Consider the following 22,927-nt stretch of genomic DNA (forward strand, 5'->3'; position numbering starts at 1 on the left):
TAATGGAGTGAGTGCTGCCTGCCTTTGGGCAATCAATTAGTGTGAAAAGTTAATCAGTTCTTCGATGCTCCATGACCATTACCTGCCCCACTAAAGAGCACCTGTCGGATGAACCATCAGATCCATGCATTGCTTCCCTCTTCTGCTGTATCCTACATTTCAAAGTAATCTGACCCAACTCTGGGAATGTAACAGGAAAACTCACCTTACAACTTGTCAGTTGCAAACACACTCACCAGGCAACAATGACCAGTGGTATGGACCCAGTAAGCAGAAGCACACGAAGGCCACGTGGAAGCAAAAAGTTTATACTGAAGACAAAGACAAAAAGTCAACAGTCAAAGAAAAAAAAACTACCAGACACAAGCTGGGCAAAAATTCAAACGAACGAGATAATGGAACTAGAAAAGCCAAACTAAATCTTAGGGCTGAGGAGAGTGGCTGTGTCTTCTGGGAAGCAAAACCCAAGACCAAGCAGTGGAAGAGAGCAGAGAGAGGTTTAAATATGGTGTTGAGACACAGAGGCATCAATCACCAAACCTTTCTAACCAAGCAAATTGGCCTCAGGCTATCTGGGCTAAAAGAACATACTGTACTCACAGCGGATCGGAAAATATGACACTCTGACATTGATCTCTGGCAACAGCATTTCTGTAGTTGTTGGAGAGGTTTGGCAGGATCGGTTCCCACCATCAGCTCTCTCACTTGTTAGAGAGGTTTGATCTGGGCCGAACAGAACTCCACTGATGGGAGGCACAGCGCAGACTCCGGCTCCACGTGTGGCGATCAAGCTTTCCCTCTCAAGGATTTGTGGGTTCAGCGAACCCGTCTGCTCTATGCTCCTGCCTCAGATCTTGAAGCTTGCGTTGATACAAGCACACTGGCAAAAGTGTCTGGTCCACACCATATTGATAAGCCATCCTGGGAAGAGCCATGCCGCTCGTCCTCAACCCCGCGGCTTCTCTGGGCATGGTGTCCCTGGAGCTGTCTCTGTCTCTGGAGCTCTCCTGGGCATCATGAAAGTCCTGGAAGTCCTGGAGGTCTTTGAGGTCTCAAACATCTAAACTGTTGAACTGGCCCTACTTATAGCCGTGCTAGCCTGGATATATGACATCACTGGTGATGTCATAACTCATCTCAGTCCCAGCTAGTGATGTCACACTTTAAGACACTTGTAAGGTTGGACACCTGTTCAATGATGTCACCGACGGTATTGTGATGTCATCTTTGTGGTGATGATGTCCGGACCCAGAGGCCCAGAATCTGCCCCAGTAGCCGGCCGGCCTGGTGTTGATGCGAAGCCTCTAAAACAATAGTAGAAAGCAAAGGAATCCAGGCTCAAATCCAAAATCCCTTGTGTGCACATTGTCTTTTCGGTGCGTTGAATGTCCTCTCATTGTCGCTGACTGTTTTGCAGGGTAGTTATCTATTTCTGCAGTTCTAACATGAACTCTTGGGTGGAATGGTCGTATTTTGTATTTATTTTAACACATGTGATTTATATAGCACTTTCTTAACAAAGTTACAAAGTGCTGAACACCAGAAGTGGACTGGGAAACTATTTATCCGTGGGTGAAGCCAGTGCAAGGCGATTCTCAGAGGGTTTTTTGCAACATTTGCCAGAGTCAGTTTTCAGTTTCACATGGAGGTGAATACGACGTGAAACGACACAAACAATGCGAGACTCACAAGAAACTCAAAAGGAGGCTTTCCAGTCTATGGATACGTTCCTACTGAAACCCAAACAAGATTCCAACACAGATAAGGTAACAGCAGCTGAAGTAACTACCATTTTCCACACTGTGCAACACTCACATTAACCACTCCCAAACCATTCCAGCTGTCAGTCTCAGTGAGATGGGTTGTCTGCACTCCATAACTCAGTGACAAAAACAACACTTCTCTTAAGTTAGGGGTTCTCAAAGTGGGGGTCCTTAAGGGTCTCCAGGGGTCCCCAGCAATATACATATATATATATATATATATATGGAAATGTTTATTTTTTAAGTTAGATAGACGTTTTTATCAATATCTTAGACTACCTCGATGCATGTGTCCCACATTGTCCCACACAAACGTACTCTTTGTCCCACATCTGGTTAGTTGGGATCTGGTCACCCTAGAAATAGCACAACGATACATTCACATAATAAAAACCACCAGAAAAAGAGAATAACACAATTAGGGGAAAGAAATATTTTCAATTGTGATTTAAAAGTTTTTACTTTACACTTTATATTTTGAGATTGTTTGTCTGGATTGCTTGGTCTTCTACTATTGATGTGACCACTGCGCTGCATACTTGCACTAAAGTCCAATTCCTCGTTTGTAATCTGATTACGTACTGTGGCTATTCAAATGAATCTTGAATCTTGAAGCTGTGATAGACTCGGCCTTTCTAATAGTTTTCATTCCATTCATTCCATTTCATTCATTCCAGGCATTCCACAGCCATTCCACAATTTGGGGGCCGTCACCAAAGGACGACCTTTGAGAGGTCAGCTAATCCGGATCCGGTCCACTTCACTGATCCTAAGGTGCTGTAACACCTTCATAATACCTGTCAACATTGCTGTGTTTGTGCTACCAGTGTGACTGCAGAATTCTTTCTCTGTCATTGTCATGAACAAGTCAAACTATGGGTCATTATGGGTCCCATGCAGGGCCGGCTTGAAACTGCTGGAGGTCCTAGGCAAAACCTCCTGTGGAGGCCCCCTTTTGAGACGAATCCTCCCCGCTATCAAGCAATAATTAAAGCACTCTATTTTTGTATTATATCAATACATGTGTAGTCGCCAGCTGCTTCTTTTCACCTGACAGCGAGGAGTTTCACCGGCAGGACGTAGCGCATCCCCTCCCCCCCGAACAGGCGCCCAGACCGACCAGAGGAGGCACTAGTACACGCACCGATATCTTTAATCCATCTTCCCTCCCGCAGACACGGCCAATTGTGCCTGTATATGGATGTAATATAGTATGATTGATTGATTGATTGAATACTTTATTGAAGCAATGGCACGAGAAATACAGCGTAAGACCAGTTCATTGAAACAAAAGGAATAAAACACAACAAAAAAAAACGAAACTGAATGCCACCACGGCACACTGCACACACAGGACAGACAACCAACAGCAGAAAAAAAAAAATATATATATATATACAAATACAATACAATGTCTCAAGCAGTACAACAAAGGGGAGAGCACAGCACCATGTGACGGCAAAATGAGGCCTAACTACCGGTAGGCTAATTCCTCGCTTAGTCATGGATGCCAAATATTACAACAGTCCAGAATAGGCTACAGTGCAGCAACATCATTAGCAGCAACAATCAACGACAGTAATGATGAAAAAAGCTCATTGCAGCAGGTACAAAGACTTTCTAAATCTGTCAGAAGAGCACCTAGGCATAACAAGCCGATCACTGCAGCAGGTACAAAGACTTTCTAAATCTGTCAGAAGAGCACCTAGGCATAACAAGCCGATCACTGCAGCAGGTACAAAGGACTTTCTAAATCTGTCAGAAGAGCATCTAGGCCAGGGATACTCAACTTGTTTTGCCCGGGGGCCACTTTCGTGAAATGATAGAAGGCCAGGGGCAAGTAATAAACAATCAAAATACATTTTTCTGTAGCAGATTGTAGGTGTCAGACGGAGTTTAGTCTGACAATGTTGTGCACACCGGATAGTTACTTAGGTTAAGTACATACATAAGTGCCTGGGTAGCGAGCAGACGGCGGTATTTGACTATTTAGCAGCTAAATCATAGATTATTGAAAGATATTCCATATTCCAGACTGAAATGCTATAACAGAAGTGTGAGTATTGGCCAGAATTACATGAACATTTGGACACTTATTCAGCGGGTATCTTGCATGTTGCGTTCAGGTGCACTGTAATTTTTTTTTTTTTGCAATTCCGTGTGGCCCGCGGGCCACCAGTTGAGTATCACTGATCTAGGCATAACAAGCCGATCACTGAAGGAGCTCTCCAGCTCACTAAAAACAGCATGATCCTCCTGAGCTTCCGACCCATCCGTTTTTCAAGGATCGTTTCGAGGGAGTCAGGCATCAAGCCAATGATGGATCCAGCCTTCCTGATCACTTTATTGATCTTGTTTCTGTCATGAGTTCTTAACCCGCTCCCCCAACAGACAACAGCATCAAATAACACACTTGCTAAAATGCTTTGGTAAAAGACACGAAGTAGTGACCTGCTAACATTAAAAGACCGGAGCTTCCTAAGAAAGAACAGCCTGGACTGGACCCTTTTAAAGATGGCACTGGAGTTCTCTCTCCAGTCCAGCTTATTATCCAGAAAGACACCGAGGTACTTATAGGAGGGGACTACCTCAATGGCCTCGCCCTTGATAAAAACAGGAGTTACTGCGGCCTTTTTCCTTCTAAAATCAATAATAAGCTCTTTGGTCTTGCTTATGTTTAAAATAAGGTGGTTGTCATCACACCATTTCACAAATCTATCTACCTCCTGTTGGTAGGCTAGGTGGTTATCATTGTTGATGTAACCAACGAGTGCAGGTGGCAGCTGGATACTTCCTCCAGTATTTTGGAGAGGAAGAGAAGCTTAGGAATACATTTCTTAAACACGGAAACACTTTTAAAGTTACTGTCAGCCATGTGAGCTGATAGTTTAGGAGTGTTAGTTCAGTTCAATGTAGCTAGCAGTTGGCGGTGGGTGAATGAACAAGTGGCTAATTAGCTACGTAGGAGGCGAGGGGATCATGTCTATGTTCCCCGGGTTCTATGTTCCCCGGGTTCTATATTCCCCGTTTTTCACTAACCCTAAACCTAACCTCCCCCAGACCCTAACCCAAAACCTAACCTCTCCCACCCCCCACGCCTAAACCTAACCTCCCCCAGACCCTAACCCAAAACCTAACCTCTCCCAGGGAACATAGCGGGGTTCTATGTTCCCCGGTCCCACAAAAACAGGGAACATAGGACCCGGGGAACATAGGACCCGGGGAACATAGGGATGACCCCGAGGCGAGCTCTCACTAATGACCATATAATGACCAGTCTTTTCTAAGGTAGAAAGAAGCAGAAAACTGACTTCACTTTAGCAAGAATTTTATAGACACTGCAGGTGCCCAACAATAATAATAAATTGACAAGCACATACATCCAAAGACAGTTCCCAGTGAAAGAAATAAAGGGAATATATAAACACAGGTATATGATATACAATAAAGAAGAGAAGAAACTGTAAAAAGACAAACTATAGTGTGGGCTCAGAGTAAAAAAAATAAAATAAAAAGCAGCTAATGTAGTTGTGACACCCTGTGCACACTAGGGTTTAATATTTTTCCCAAAAATGAGGCATAGCGGGAAACGGGAAATGAAGAAAAATTTCCCGGGAATCCCGGGAAATCGCCCTTTTTATTTTTTTATTTTTATTTATTTATTATTATTATTATTTTTATAAATCTATGGGTTGCTAATTTGATGCTGTAGTGTCTTATTTGCTGATATCAATAATTATTCTCATTCTTATTATAGGATTAAAGAAAAAGAATGAATTTATGTTAACAAACATAATTTAAGATAAAAACTTCATATGAAATGCCGTTGTTCATTGCATGTGATCGGTCTGCTGATAAGAACAGCCTCATGGAAATGTTATTTGACAATAAATAAACGGAATTCGTTACAGCACTTAATTTGGGAAGTGATATTTGTAGAATGATCGAGGGTCGAGATTCTTTTATAACTCAGGTTTATTTGCAGTTAGTGGTACAGGTAAATATAGCGACCGGCTCAGTGAAAAGCATGAGTTGTTTTCCCGTAAACAGCGTACTGCCTGCCGTAAACACGTCACCATGGTAACCGTCGTAACAACTGTCATAACACAACATCCGACTATAGTCTATATAGATCGTTAGGTTTTCTTCTATATCAGACACAGGTTTTTGTTCCTACCTGACATGTTTCGACGGCAATACTTCCGTCTTCATCAGAGGTGTCACTAGATGGTGTGTGACGTCACACCACGTCACACACCATCTAGTGACACCTCTGATGAAGACGGAAGTATTGCCGTCGAAACATGTCAGGTAGGAACAAAAACCTGTGTCTGATATAGAAGAAAACCTAATGATCTAAGTAAAGTATAGACACTATGAACCTTTTTGGATTACAGTCTATATACCAGTATATGACAATATTGGACAATAAACAAATGAAATTCGTTAAAGCAAGTTATTGTGCGTGTTTCAATTAAGCTGAGATGGATTCCATATTCTGATGGCGTTCAGCAGCCTTTCTATTATAGCCAAACAATGTTGGATATCAGGCTAATAAACTAAATGATCACTCAAAATTAACACAATATTTATTCATTTTCATTTACTTTGCTTTTTCGGGAGAGTATGGCCGTCTCTCTTGAGTGCTGCTCTGAGGTAGGCACATTTCGCCATGCTGTTGAATGTAAATCTGTCATATACTATATAGTATTTCGGCCACCGAGGCTTTTGGTGTTAAGTATGAGCAGGGATAGCGGAACGCATCTGAACTTGGGGGGCCCGGGGGCGTGTCGGGGGGGCGTGTCCCCCCGTCGGGGGGGCGTGTCCCCCCCCCCACACACACACACACACGTCTGTGAACCACCATCATTGATTATTAGGGGTCCAAGCACGAAGTGCGTGGATCCCTATTGTATCTGTTCCGTTTATTATTATTCTTTTTTTTATTCTCCGCTAAAACAGTATGCACGGCAAAAACCGTAAGGGGTACAGTAGCCAGACTTTGCACATAGGTTGGAAATGTGCCCCACTACTCAGAGACAAAAAATTAGCCATATTGGCCAGATGGTGGCGCTATAACAGACCATTTCGCGTTATGGTCCATATCTTCTGAACCGTGTGTCCTATACTAAAAATTTCACTTCTCAGGGATTCCTTGGATCAATACGCATCTATCCATCTAGGCCCCGCCCATTTGCGTGTGCCTAGATTTTCCGCCATTTTGAATTTTATCAAAAACCTACTTTTGCGAACTCCTCCTAGACCGTTTGGCCAAATCACATAGGAATTATTCTGGGTCATCTATGGACTACCCCGACCCAAAGTTATTAAAGGATTTTGGATACGTGAAACCGTTTTGAAATTATAAATGTCTAAACTTTTGTGTATTTGCTTTTGTTCTTTTCCTGCCCTAAAAGTGTGTGGATGTCAGAAACCATACACCCCCCATCACCCAAACTTTCCACACAGGTTCACGACATCACCCACTACTCAGAGTAAAAAAATTACACCAATCCACCAGACGGTGGCGCTATAACAGCCAATTTCACGTTTGTCGGTCAATAACTTCTGAACCACGAGCCGTAGAATCAAAATTCCACATCTACCGGTTTCCCTGGAGCATCGTGCATCTAACCTACTAGGCCACACCCATTTCTGTCTGTTAGATTTTCCGCCATTTTGAATTTGATCAAAAACCTACTTTTGCAAGCTCCTCTTAGACCGTTTGGCCAAATCACACGAAACTTTTTCTGGGTCATCTATAGACTACCCCGACCTAAAGTTATTAAAGGATTTTGGATACGTGAAACCGTTTTGAAATGATAAATCTCGAAACTTTTAATGAAACACACGCCAACACTAAATTGCCCACAACTCATTAACCGGTCAATTACAACTACTGCTGCTACTACTGCTACCACTCCCACTACTACCAACACTACTACTACTACTATTACTACTTCTGCTACTATTATTACTACTACTACTACTACTACTACTACTACTACTACTACTACTACTGGAAGTTGGAATGTAGGATTTTGGGTGGGGTTAATGTGTTTTGGGGTTCTGCATCTGCTGTAGCATAATACATAGTTGGTTTAGATGTCACACAGTAATGCCCGATCCACAAAGACTTGACACCCACATTTTAATAAAAACAAGTTTATGCCATAATAAGGTTACATCCATGCCTTGTCATTGCTGTGGAAGGATGGTGTAGTGGTAGAGTAGCAGACACCAAAGCTGGAGGTCCTGGGTTCAAACCACGGCCAGGTAACTGTTTTATTTTTGATAATGTAGAATGAAGGTTAATCTGGATATAATTATGTATAACGCTGCTGAATACACACTGTGTACATAGCAGAATAACTGAATATGCCTTTTCATGGTAACGTCATATTTCGACGTCATCTTGACATTCCTGTGTAGATGTCTAAATGATCCCCAAATCGGCTGTGATTTGGCCTAGTCCTGGACGTCACTGAAAGATATATGAGAGGAAAAACATTCCGATACATTATTGTGTCTTCAGATGTGAAAGGTCCAAAAATAGAATTCAATCTGAATTATCCTTGTCACTCATGTGCTCATTGTAACAGCACAACCCACACCAATTAGTTCAAACACCTCCATTCAGGGCAGACTTTTAATGTAAAGTGGTGCATTATGTGTGTAATACAAAAATGTCCTTAATGGTAAATGGACTGCATGACAAGCTGCCATGCAGGGTGCTGGCTATAGTCACCAAAAGCAATTTCAGGGATAAACCCCATCAACCTTCTGTAGTGGACGCCACTACGCCCTATGGTTTGATGTGTGTGTGGGAAAGACACAATGACAACTGAAAATTCTGATTTCAGAACACAAAAGCTCCATCATGAGACAAGAACTAACCTCTCCTGTTGCAAAACACGTTCTTGAACACAGCCACGCAATCTCCAGCTAACATTTCCAAGATATTGAAAAAGTTCATGAAACACCGCAAAATAAGGAGGCAGCATGTGGGGTTTTAATTACTATTACTGACTTACCTGTCTGAAGTTGAAAGTTTTTCATCCCACGTGGGGTTTGAACTTTGAGCGGCAATGGTCTTTAGTTAGCATAAGTCATGTGCTTTACCAAGTGAGCTATCCAGACTGTCGTATTTAACTTTGTAGACCATATTATATGTATCTGCAGAGCCAGAGAAGTACTTGTCGTATTGACAGTATGTTCTACCCAAATACCACTTTCTGTCCAGATACTTAAAGGGATATTGTACACAAAAACTGCTTTCTATCCAAGTACTACTTCAAGTTTCAAGACATCACCCACTACTCAGAGGAAAAAATTACACCAATCTACCAGATGGTGGCGCTATAACAGCCAACCACCACTACTACTGCTGCTGCTGCTACTACTACTACTACTATTGGCTACTAGTGGCGGCTGTGGCTCAGGAGGTAGAGTGGGTTGTCCACTAATTAGAAGGTTGGTGGTTCGTTCCCCGGTTTTTCCAGTCCGCACGTCGAAGTGTCCTTGGGCAAGACACTGAACCCCAAATTGCTCCCGATGGCTGTGCCAGCACCCTGCGTGGCAGCTGGCCGCCTTCGGTGTGTGAATGGGTGAATGTAGGCACATTGTAAAGCGCTTTGGATAAAAGCGCTATATAAATGCAGTCCGTTTACCATTTACTATTCTTAGTACTTCTGCTGCTACTACTGCTACCACTCCCACTACTACCAACACTATTACTACTACTGCTACTACTACTACTACTAGTACTGCTTGGAAACCGTCAGGTCACCGGATCTCAACCAAACTTTGTTTACTTGTGCATATACCAAGTCTGAATAAATGTGCACTATCTGACATATACCCCCCAAGTCACCGGAAGCTTGGACCCCGCATCGCCGCTTGCGGCTATATTGTCTATTTGTTTTTCTTCTTTTTCTGCCCTAAAAGTGTGTGGATCTCAGAAACCATACCCTCCACATCACCTAAACTTTCCACATAGGTTCAAGAGGTCACCCCCTACTCAGAAAAAAAAGAATACACCAATCCACCAGATGGTGGCGCTATAACAGACCATTTCACGTTATGGTCCATATCTTCTGAACCGTTTGTCATATGCTCAAAATTTCACTTCTCAGGGATTCCTTGGATCAAGACGCATCTATCCATATAGGCCACGCCCATTTGCGTGTGCCTAGATTTTCCGCCATTTTGAATTTTATCAAAAACCTACTTTTGCGAACTCCTCCTAGACCGTTTGGCCAAATCACACGGAAACTTTTCGGGGTCATCTATGGACTAACCCGACCTAAAGTTATTAAAGGATTTTGGATACTTAAATCCGTTTTGAAATGATAAATCTCTAAACTTTTAATGAAACACACCCCGACACTAAATTGCCCACAACTCATTAACCAGTCAATTACTACTACTGCTACTACTACTACTACTACTACTACTACTACTGCTTGGAAACCATCAGGTCACCGGATCTCAACCAAACTTTGTTTACTTGCACATACCAACTCTGAATAAATGTGCACTATTTAGTGTCTATATTTAGGGGTCCAAGCACGAAGTGCGTGGATCCCTATTGTATCTGTTCCGTTTATTAGGGGTCCAAGCACGAAGTGCGTGGATCCCTATTGTATCTGTTCCGTTTATTATTATTATTATTATTATTATTATTATTATTATTATTATTATTATTATTATTATTATTATTATTCCGCCCTAAAACTGCATGCACGTCAAAAACTTTAAGGGCTACAGTAGCCAGACCTTGCACATAGGTTGGAAATGTGCCCCACTACTCAGAGACAAAAAATTAGACATATTGGCCAGATGGTGGCGCTATAACAGACCCTTTTGCGTATTGACCCATAACTGCTGAACCGTGAGGCGTAGAATAAAAATTCCACATCTGCTGGATTCCCTGGATCAATACGCATCTATCCATATAGACCACGCCCATTTAAGTCTGCTAGATTTTATATCTCGATTGGCGGTTGAAGCAGTTGTGCCTGAGGGAAGACTTGGCACTACTCACATTGTGCCGCTCTCACACACACAGACAAAAACACTGTTTGTTGTGATTGAGCGCTCCTCTAATGGCTGGTCATGTGGTTGTGATGTGAGACAGGTGCGTGCCATCTTGATTGGGGAGCAGTGAGAAAGACTAGAGTTGAGGATAAGCTGTGGTGTTGCATGACCACCACAGCTGTTTTGTTTTTGTCATTTATAGACTAGCAACATAGGCTATATGTTATATTACTAGGCATCTCGCGCTCGAGTCCTAGGCCCGCCCGCTGTGTGGGCTCGTTAGCTTGACCGCTGCGCGACGTCGCCCGCAATGCAGCTTGTCGAGCTGACCCTGCAGCTTGCATACGCAACTCGACCGCTGTGTGGGCTCACCTGCTCTTTTGACATCACTGATGATCACTGAAGATGTCACAACTTCGCATCACTGATGACATCACAATGCTCTTATGACATCGCTGATGATGTCACAATGCCATGTCCGAGCCCGCTCTGCAGCTTGACCGCTGTGCGGGCTCCCCTTGCTCTTATGACATCACTGATGAATGACATCAATGATGATGTCACAACTTCACATCTTATGACATCACTGATGACATCATCAGTGGGACAAAAATTTGAACAGAGAACAGAGCTCACATTGCCAAATTTAGAAGAGAGATAGATAGATAGATAGATAGATAGATATTTTTTACTTAGAGTTGAAACGCAGGTTATCGCTATTAAACCCTTGGACTATAGAGGACCACAATGGAAAGAAGTCTTGGGGCCATAACCTACGCCCATTGCAAGGGCACCATTGCAAGGGCAAGTCCAGACTTTGCTTGTTTGTACCACTCAAAATGTCAATTTTGTTTCCTTTTAATTACCAGTAAGTATATTGTAGTTACAGTATAACTTGTTTTAAAATGATCAAATAAATAAAATAAAATCTGTTTACCTCAAGGCTTCAAACACGAGCTACAATAGCCGACATGTCAATCTTACCTACCTGTGCAAGTCAGTTCATGAAAACCAGGCTAATTATATTCTGTTGAAACATAAACTGTCAGTTTCGGCTGTAGAGCAGTGTCCTCCCAGGTGCTGACTGTGACTGCGTGCAGGCAACAACGATATAGTCAACTGATAATTAATTAATGTCTCTCCCAATCTGCTGGATCTTTTGGGCTTGTGATGTGGTTGAATTACGTTTTTAAAACTGTTTGTATGGCTCATCATAATAGATCACTCATGTATTTGCATAATGACACTTTAACTTCAGGTCCATGGGTTTGTAATGCACCAGAGTCATTCAAGGCCTTATCAGACACAGGCCTATTTGGCGAAGCTCTTTCTACATTGTCAGTTTGGACTTTTACCTTAAGCTGCAGTCATCAAGAGGGATAATAAGGACTTCGGAGTGACCATCAGTGATCAAAGTGGTGCAGATCAGAATGACACGCAGTCCAAGCAGACAAGAGAGGTGCAGAGGACATTTAACACTCAGGGCCCAATGAGGTGATTAGCACTTCAAAGAGCCCATCTGAGCTCTCATTATATTACTGATGGCTCATAGAGACCCCGGACACAGACAGTGTGAAGTGAACACTGCTGCGTATGTGCTGTTTTCATGTGCTTTGACCTGCGTCACCACACGCAAATATGACATCCATAGTCTTCTGTCATAATGTGAAAATGATGGGTCATCTCCTGAAGAAGAAGAAAAAAGTATTCTGAGACTCTAAGAACATACAGTATTTGCTAAAACACCTATACTCATCAATGTTTGTCTTGCAGTGAATTGTTCCAACAGTCTAAGAAGAGTCTAGAAAAAGTCCCCTTGATTTTTGGCCCGTGTGTGGTGAGAACACACAGGGCCTTAGATTCCCGTCTGTCGGGAATGACTTTGCCAAACCAGTCAAGAGTTTGGGAAGATGGTATGATGCAAGTCTCAGTGATAAGGGACAGTTTGAGGAGGTGAGGCAGGAAATGATTCAAGGTATTTCAAGTATAGACAAGTCAGGGCTCCCAGGAAAGTTAAAGTTGTGGTGTTTGCAGTTTGGATTGTTGCCTCGGTTGATGTGGCCACTGACAGTGTATGAGGTTCCCCTTTCAAAGGTAGAAAAGCTAGAAAGGATGATTAACTCATTCATTAGAAAATGGCTCGGAGTCCCACGCTGCCTAAGCAGTGTAGCCTTATATGGGAAAGGCATATTGGAATTGCCATTATCTAGCCTGACAGAGGAGTTCAAGTGTGCTAAGGTTAGACTGGAAATGACTCTGACTCAGTCAAAGGATCCAGTGGTTAGGAGTGTAGCGCCCACAGTTAAAACAGGGAGGAAGTGGAACCCAAAGGAGGCAGTACAGCAAGCACAGTCAGCTCTTAGACACAGGGATATCATAGGTCAGGTGCAGCATGGGCGTGGAGGCTTAGGGTTGTGCATAGGGAAACCTGTGTGGAACAAGGCATCAGTAATAGAAAAGAGGAAGATGGTAGTTGAAGAAGTACATAGGCAAGAGGAGGCAGTAAGATGTACTAAGGCAGTGTCGCAGGCAAAGCAAGGACAGTGGGTGAACTGGGAGAGTGTAGAGAAGAGAAAGTTGAAGTGGAGAGAGTTGTGGAGCATGGAGGCCAGCAGAATTAGATTTATTCTAGGGGCTACTTATGATGTGCTGCCATCTCCCCAGAACTTAAATCAGTGGTTGGGCGAGGATGGTGCCTGCCCGTTGTGTTCTAGTGTATGTACATTGAGGCATATACTGTCAGGGTGTAAGGTCAGTCTCTCCCAGGGGCGATACACCTGGCGTCACAACCAGGTGTTGAAATGTTTGGCAGCTGCAGTTGAGGAAAAGCGGCTAGAAGTAAATTCTCTAGTTGCTAGCAAAGAGAATAGACAGATCAAATTTGTACGTGAGGGAGAAAAGATTAGACCAATTAAGGTCAGGCACAAGTTAGGGCAGCTAAGTGTAGGTGGAGCCTGGGAAATGAGGGTTGACTTGAATGAACAGCTAGTCATCCCAGCATATATAGTTAGCACCCGGCTACGTCCGGACTTGTTACTGTGGTCTGAGGTAGAGAAGAGAGTTTATTTTATCGAACTCACAGTCCCGTGGGAAGATCGAGTTGAGGAGGCTTATGAGCGCAAGAAAGCTAGGTATGCTGAAATGGCAGCAGAGGCAGAGCAGCGAGGTTGGAGGGCTCGAGTGCGGCCTGTAGAGGTGGGCTGCCGTGGTTTTGTGGCAAAGTCCGTTATTGCCTTACTAACTGAGTTGGGCATTCGGGGACGGAGCCTGAAACTTGCGGTTAGCAACATGTCTCAGGCAGCAGAACGAGCAAGTGAATGGCTGTGGATAAGGAGGAAACATGCTAGCTGGGGAGCTCGCTAAGGTCAGATTGATTGTTTGTTGTTGGTCATGATTAACGGTCCGCATCAACAGGGCTGAATCATTGACAGTGGTGGTGTAGTTAGGGATTGTTTGTTGTTGGTCATGATTAACGGTCCGCATCAACAGGGCTGAATCATTGACGGTGGTGGTGTAGTTAGGGATTGTTTGTTGGTGGTCATGATTAACGGTCCGCATCAACAGGGCTGAATCATTGACAGTGGTGGTGTAGTCAGGAATGTCATACCGAATCGACCTGGATAGCTAGGCTTAGATAGTGAGGTAATATGCAGTTGTGCAGTGGTAGCATGGAGGGGGGTGTTTCCAGGACGCTGGATTACACCGTTAAGCCTTCTTGAGGTGTCGTGGGCCTAACTTAACGAAACGTCGGTGAAGGAAGGTGCCCACTTGAAAACCCCAATGACATGCTTCATACTGCTGTTGGCTAGGGTAGGTAACTGGTGATTTGTGTCTTGTTTATTAGTTTGTTAGCCTGTTAGCTTGTTTTATTCTGGATTGGGCTTCTAAATGTGTTTTTCCTCGGATTTTGGCACAAGGGATAGTAACATCTTGTCCTGTGTATTAATTAATAAAAATGCTGGCCTATTTACTGGCCTATTTGGCCACTGGTCCTGCACCTCTCTGCAGTCTGGTACGTGGCGGTAATGCACCTCGAAGCTGGTCTTAGGAGGAACATTCTTAAAATTTGAAATATCGAAATGCATGCTGAATGGTGTAGGCCAGCGATCCTCAAAGTCCGGACTCCGGTCCGCATCCGGACCCAGACGCCGTCCTATCCGGACCGAGCCCTATAACCTATAAATCATTGAGAATTGTTACATTTCACAGAGCTTTTCTTTTTTAACCGGCACATGCTTTTCTACCCTTTACGGTACTGGTTTATCTGCCAGGAAGCTCACAGACCAATGCATGCGCTGTAAATCATCACACGTGATGCTACTCAGCCAATTAAATATCCGATTCGATTCTGCCCGTTCCAGACAGTTCCAGTGCTGCAGGCGAGAGAGTGTCAGTGACACATGGACGAAGTAGAGGCAAGAGATATGCGAGAGATATAAGTCATTTCACATGGCGTGCTCAAAAGAAACGAGTAGACCGCAAAAACAAAGATTTCGTTTTAATCCGGAGCAGGCAGACTCTTAGATGTTCATTCATTGTTCTCACGGGCAGCTCAAAACCAGGCAGTATGTATGTCTCATGTGAAGTGCGATGCGATCCTAACCTGTCTGTGAAAGTGCCACACGAGCAAACACACTCAAATCCAGACTGAGGGCACAATCACACATTCACTGCCCAACGGCATGTGACGTTTGTATTGCGAACCATCGATAGACAGACAGACAGACAGACAGACAGACAGACAGACAGATACATAGAGACAGACAGACCGATAGATACATAGAGACAGACATTGAGACAGACAGACAGACAGATAGATAGATAGATAGATAGATAGATAGATAGGGAGCTCACTTCTCTCAATAGAAAAGGTGGCGTAAAGGGAAGAAAAGGGGATTTTTTTCTCAAATTAAAGCACTTTTAAGATGCACATTTTCTCAAAGCACTCTGTTGTATGTTATTTTTAAATGCAGCCATTATTTTACTTGAAATGAGAAAAGAACATGTATTTATTATCAGTGTAGGCTAGTTATTTATAATTAATCCAGTTAAATATGAAAACTAAATAAACTTTGTTGATGGATGGACCGCAGGGCGCTAAGAAGGGTGAGGCGCGCGGCCCAGCACGTAACAGGATGTGAGCTGCCAAAACTGCAGGATCTGTACAACCAGCGGTGCCTCAGGAGGTCCCTGAAGATCATCAAAGACACAAACCACCCCCACAACATTCTGTTCTCCCTGCTACCCTCAGGGAGGAGATACAGGGTCCCAAGAGCACGCACAAATCGCTTGAGGGACAGTTTCTTCTCACAGGCCACGAGACTCCTTAACATATACAAATAGTGTAGTAGCCGTACTGTACCGCACTGTAGATGCTACCATTATGTATGACTAATGTTCAATAGTATGTTTAATTAGGTATACGCTATTTGCACCTAACAGAATGTTATTATGTTTAATTATTGTGCTTGCTGACAAGCAAGGCACAATCTTGAAATCCCACATACTTATTATTTTTCTTATATCTGCCAAAAAGTTTGTCGCGTAATAACTCCCTCAATTTTTGCGCCACATAGACATGCCAGACCTCAAAATGACCGCCTCATTGAGGACATGTATGCTATGACTTTGCTAAGGGTTTGTGAAAGCGGTTTGGCCGCAATTCGCCATTAAGCGCCATTTTTTTCCCCATTGACTTGCATGGGGTTTGGAAAAATCTTGCAAAATCTTGCAGTAAATTAGGTGTAATTCAGAAACCATAACAGCTAGAGCTACGAAACTTGGTAGGGAGGTGCACTGAGGGGTCTTTTACTAAACACACCGTTGCGATATAATCCACTTCCAACTTTCTGTGGGTGGGGCCTATTTCACAAAGATCGTCCGATGCCAACCAAACTTGGTACAGGTGTGGACGGATGTACTCTGAGCCTATAGGAGAAGTATTTTGTCATTTAGCCTTTAGGGGGCGCTATAGCAGCATTCAGTGCCTGTCCCTTCTAAATTGTTTTATTTTGAAGGGCGGCAGGAAGTGCGGATTCATTCTCATTATGGCCAGCCTTCCTTCTTGTATGACACTTGTCACTTGTCGCACGCACGCTATTGTACAGACAACAGACACACCTATGCTTGTATCACAGTGGGTATATCACTCATGGTCTCACTCTCATTTGCATACTGTATGTAACTTTTCAGCAGCTCCAACTCTTCTCTGTTAAAAACCAAATGCTAAAAGTGTACTGGAAACAGGAATCCGGTGAGATTTGACCAGATAAATAGAGCTAAAGAGCAACTCTGAGCAGCAGTGTTGCATGCTGGGTAGAGCAGTGTTGCATCTTGGGTAGAGAGAATGATATACACTTGTCGCCAACCATGGGAGGCCGGTCTGTTCTGTTAGCTGCTGTGTTACTGTAGCATGGAAACATGTCCAGAAAACAATGAACTGAACCCATGGGTAAGTGTCACCACTTTGTGATTGTTCATTATATACAGCCAGCTGGGTTCGAAAACATAATGGAAGAGATAGCCTAGTGTGAATAGCCTAGTGTGAATGGAGGCTGTTAACAACATCAACTGTGCCTTATAGGCTAACCTCAGCCAGCCAAAACAAACACCTTGTCCCCCTGGCGTTAGGACACACTGTTCATCAATGTTTGGGACTAGTTGCAACAAGCTAATTGAGCTAATGCTAGCATTAGGCCAGCGTTTCTCAACTGGTGGGTAGCGTCGCGGGGCCGTTTTGATTGGATCGCGGACATTGACTTTTTTTTTTTTTTTTTTTTTTTTCATTTGTTAAATTCAGATTATTGAAACTGGATTAGCCTGACCAGTTTTACTTGTTTAACAAGCTGAAGCATATGCTCTGCCTGTAATTCAAGAGAAGTCTGCCTTTTCATTTCATATTTAATTTTAGTTCAATTCAGATGATTGAAACTGGATTAGCATGGCCCCAGTTTAATTAAAAGTTATGACCAGTTTAACTAAAAAGCATATAGCCTGCCTGTGATTCAAGAAAAGTCTGCCTTTTATTACATATTTCATACAGTTCAAATAAGACTTTCTGACCATGACCAGTTTGACTTGTTTAAATTTAAAAACATACAGTATAGGCCTGTAATTCAAGTCTGCCTTATTTCAATTGGTTTTTAGCCCTAGTTGCACTTCTGTTGCACTTTTTTGTTCATTTGACAGTGCATGAAGGCATTGTGTATTAACACGTTAATTGCCAAGAACGAGTTGAGTCGTCAAACACAATCCAGCTGTTCACTGCCAGCGACGAGTTGAGTCGTCAAAAAAATCGTTTTTTTTTTTTTTGACAGTGGGGCGTTGATCAATCCCTTTTACGTCTCCTATACAATTATTGGAGGTATTGAATGTGTATAATCTATTTTACCGACCCACTAAGTGTTGACAGTGCTCCCCCAGACGAGCGAAATCAAAGAAAAAACTGCCGCGGGAGCAAGCCATTCAAGGAAATGGCGAGGCGATTTTACAGTAATCCATTCCAGACTTGTCTTGCCCGAGAGCGGCCGCGCAGGCAGCAGCACACAGAGAGCGGAGAGCGATTTGCAAAATAGATTATAGGTGAAACACACTTTGAAACACCTCAGAAAGGCCAGAATCAACATCTGCCCATCGCCCACGCATTCCCCGGCCCATCTTGACTCGCACAAGGAGCGTCCGCACGCAGGCAAGCAGGCAGGCAGGCACGCAGGCAGGCAGGCAGGCAGCAGCAACGCGCTTCTGACACGCCCGCTGTAGAGCCAGGAGGAAGGAGGAGAAGACACACGGAGGGAGGAGTTTGAATGAGAGGGGTGTTTCCTGTTGTTATGGAGGAAATTACTGTTCAAAACTATTGTTTAGAATGTCTGACGGTCTTACTGATGCCAAAAATGAATGGTTAAAGTGACCGTTCTATCGAATTTCACAAAAAGCCATTTATCTCTGAATAAATTTCCAGACGCTGAAACCATGCTGTACTCAACGGCTAATATCTACATAACTACTAACTCTACAAACTAACTCTTTTAGACAGAGAAAGCACACATTCTATTAGTACTTTTCTGAACTTTGTGTTCACAAAGTCCAACCAGAAAATTATGCTCGGCTCTTGTAAAATGAGCCAGAATCCTCAAAAAAAGGCCTGGCAGAAGCTACCTACAGTAAAAAAAAAACGGCTGGCAGTCAATGTGTTAAATAAATGCGCAATTTTTTGTGCAATAAATTTGAGTGGTTTAAAAATAAATCTGAAATGTGGGTCGCGACTTCATGACAAGGAAAATAGTGGGTCCTGAGGCTACACCAGTTGAGAACCACTGCGTTAGGCGTTAGTTAGCATGCTACCCAAGCAGCTTCTCTGGCTGACTGGACACATGACAACAGATCAGCAACTCTGTAACAAAACTAAAAGGGTAACATTACTTTGGTGACCAGGGACTATTATCAGTACATTTGACTTCTTACACTAACATAATGGAAGATAGCCTACATTAGTTACTGGCTGATTAGATGCAGCCATTGATAGCTTTTCACTTGTGTGTTTGCAGCTCTGGTAAGCCTGCTAGTTTTGTAAACAGTTGTTGTCGCAACCATAAACATGAATGACACTACAAGGAATACTACTTCTCTGGAGGTTATCATGTCCTATTTTCCTTGAGACAGTTGGAGACATTTACAATACATGGTAATTATTGATGCTGTAGTTTGCAGGTAATGTAGTTTTAGATTGCAGAGATTGGGCCAGCCTTTTGTGTCTCTCTAGTAGGCTACAACCAGTCTGACTTCCCCACCTCCCAAGTACTTCTACTCCAAAGTCCTTTTACTCACATAGGCACCCCCATAACTACTTAGTCCCCCTAGGTCCATGGGCAGGGACTTTGGAAGCCAGGCGGTGCATGGCGAGGACAGCAAGCACAATTACATTTTCGTTAGGAAATGTAGACATTCTAGTTATTATTATCATCATATAAAGATTTTGGTCGTTTGAAGCCAGATTCATATAGGAATATCTCATTTTAAATTAACATTAGGATTAGACGGTTGTGATGTCAGTATTCAGTCTTAACAATCATATATTTGCTCCTTTTCTCACTCACTCCTATGTCACCACCTGCTCTCACTGCAGGGTTTGAGATTCAACTTTTTTTTATCACCAGCCAATATGGCTGCTAGATTTTAAAGTTACGAGCCAATTAATTTCAACTAGCCAAAATGTTTTTCTTGAAATAAACCAGAATATGAGGGCGACTGGGTTTTACAGCAGGGCTATTCAACTAAATTGTTCAGGGGGCCACATTGTCAGAAACCTAAGGGACCGGGGGCCGGACCGTTCCCCGAGCCAGTACACTTGACACAATGCGCCACCATATTTTTGCAGCCGCGCTGGAACTATTATTAAGTAGGGGGTGCTGTAAGGAATGGAATCTCGGCAGCGCCGAAGAAAATTTTATGTTTTTTGGACTTTTATCCATTTAGAAGAATATTTAATTTTAAATTAACATTAGGATTATACTGTTGTGATGTCATTATTCAGTATCTTCTCCTTTTCTATTATTAGTATTAGTATTAATATTAAATACTGAGTATCTCATGAAAAACTATTAATATTGCATCTTTTGTGTTTAGCTCCGTCTCACAGAACCAAATTACAGAGGGGGCCTGCCCCTAGCTTGGGGGGGCCAAGGGGGGTCCGGGGGGATTCTCCCCCGGAAGAAGATTTTGTACATTTTAAAGTAAAATTCGTCAAACTGGTGCATTTGAGAGCAAAAGGAAGAGGCTAAATCTATGAGGAACTACACACATCTCTAATGTGTTGTGACTTTACAAATAGGCCTAAACAATTAATATTAAATGTATTTACACATTGTGCACAAATTGCATTCATTGTGACAAATTTACAATAGTTAATTAATATCCAGCCAGAATCATTGCAAATGGAGGTTCAAAGTAACAGTTAGCAATAGCATTCAGTTAATCAATGCCTAATGACAGCCAGATTCCGTTTTAAACTTTAAAACAGAAAAACGGAAAAACGTTTTTAGCACACACACACAAAAAAAAAAAAAAAATTGAATGGGGGGGCCAGTTTAGGGAATGGGGGGGGCCCGGCCCGGTCAGGCCCCCCTCCAACGCCGGGCCTGTCTCACAGCATTGTAACATTGTAGTGCAGCAAGAAAGGAAAACTACATTTCTTGTTTAGAACCTATAGCTAGCAACATCGCCATCTCCTGAAAAACATTAATATTGCACCTTTCTTGTGGCTACATCACAGCATCTACTGAAAAACATTTATAGTGGATCTGACTTGTTTAGTTCACTTTAGATTCACATCACATCTGAAAAACAACCAGTCGAGTGTAATAAGTAAATGAGGTTTAATTGTAAAAAAAAAAAAAATCAAAATCAAAAAAAAAAAAAATTGGGAACTGAAAAGTACCGGGCCGCGGCCCGGGTGGCCCGGGCGGTTCCGCGATCCCTGAGTATGAGTCCATTGTTCTCGGACGCTTCACTTGCGGGGTTTCTCGGGTTTTATGGTGCTGCAACTCCAAATGTCGCAGCAACCCGCTTGTTGATCGTCCTCCACATCTTATCACTCGCTGACAGAGGTTACATGTGGCATCCTTGTTGTTTTGGTTGTTTGTGAAGTATCTCCACGCAAAACTACTGGCAGCAGAACTTTCAGAAGACATCGTGGTGGAATGACTGGAATCCCGATGGGTGGAATCCATCAGCGTGGTGCATTGTTGAGAGATGCTCTCTGTGTGACTCACTCAACAGGTGGGTGTGGGCTGTGTGGACGGATTACCGTATTAACTGCAGTAATGGTCATTATGCCATCACGGTCATTATTTTATTTAGGCTACAATAGGCTGTACAGCTATTTTCTTAAATTCACTTTTTTCCCGTTTCCCGCTATTGTATTTCACGGGAAACGGGAAATGGTCCAGTGGGCATTTCCCGGGAATCCCGCTTCCCGGGATTAAACCCTAGTGCACACATACGTGATTTTTTTTGTATGCATGTAGACGCCTGCTGTGTGGCCTGCTGGTCGCTTGGTGCTGCAGCTTGATTGGCTGTCTTGCTGTATTTCCATCTTCAATTGGTCAATTTCAAATTGGCCCCTCCTCTCGTCGCTACAGTCTGCAGCTCATCGCCTGGCAAAGCATGCTGGGATACCTGGCGACCTATCCAAGACAAAATGAATGGGCAGCAGCGACAGCAGACATCTACAAAAGATCACATATGGGTGCACAACGCATAAATAGTTGAACGTCAGCCAAAACCTTGTATGCATACAGGATGCTAGCAGCACGTGGTGAATGAAGCTATATGCAGCGGTAGCTAGCTGAATAAAGTAAAAATTATGTTTTTAAACAGTAATGCTCACATTGTATCGAACCTTGGTGGTAAAGAGAGAGCAAACAACACAAAACACAAAAATGATGAGTAATTTCTTTATAGGTCTTTGTAATTCTATGCTGCGTTATTTCACATAATGTGGCATGTCAGTGTTGATGTCCCTCAGAACTGGAAAAGGGTCTTCAGCCGTGGTCAAAGTACACAGCTCTGTAACAGAATGGGGTGTTTCGGGGTCAAGAGTCCTCTTTGGTGATGCATTGAGCAGGTTTCCTGTTGGAGTGCATAAAATTTTCAGTCTCTGTAAGAAGGGAGGAAAACATAATCCAATTAACATTAACCACTCAATTCACTGTCATACTACATTCATTGTAACAGGTGGGTTAGAAGCAGTGGCGGAAATGGGATGGGGGACATGGGGGAACGGCATTCCCAGAGTAAAAAAATCCCCATCTGATGTTACTGTCTTTCAAAAGCAGGCAGGTAGCAGGCTCATTTTTAAAGCTAGAGTGAAGATACTGGTATCCTCTGAAACTAGAAGACCTAAGTTATCCATTGGTACCAACCATGTCATGCTAGCTTGTCCGAAAGGGGGCTATAATGCTCCATGACATTTGACATTAAATTTATTAAAATGGCACTATATATATATATATATACATATACATATACATATACATATATCATACATATCAGGTGCTAGGGGGAGGGCGGAGAGAAAATAACATGAATGCCAGGGAGGGCAGTTGATATTTTTTTAATGATATATCATA

At 43.0% G+C, this 22,927-nt stretch overlaps 1 protein-coding gene across 1 annotated transcript in view; it reads right to left on the reverse strand.

Moving 5' to 3' along the window:
• Nucleotides 1–800: 800 nt before the first annotated feature.
• Nucleotides 801–22,927, reverse strand: part of LOC310796747 (sodium- and chloride-dependent GABA transporter 2-like) — a gene marked incomplete at both ends in the record, with an annotated part of 30,665 nt that continues 8,538 nt past the window's right edge. The window contains one exon of the mRNA XM_083658984.1: nt 801–1,034. Coding sequence (XP_083515110.1) covers nt 801–1,034 — 234 coding nt within the window. The remainder of the gene's footprint in view (nt 1,035–22,927) is intronic.

Source organism: Poromitra crassiceps (genome assembly GCF_964638095.1).
Source record: "Poromitra crassiceps genome assembly, chromosome: 23".
Lineage (NCBI taxonomy): Eukaryota > Metazoa > Chordata > Actinopteri > Beryciformes > Melamphaidae > Poromitra > Poromitra crassiceps.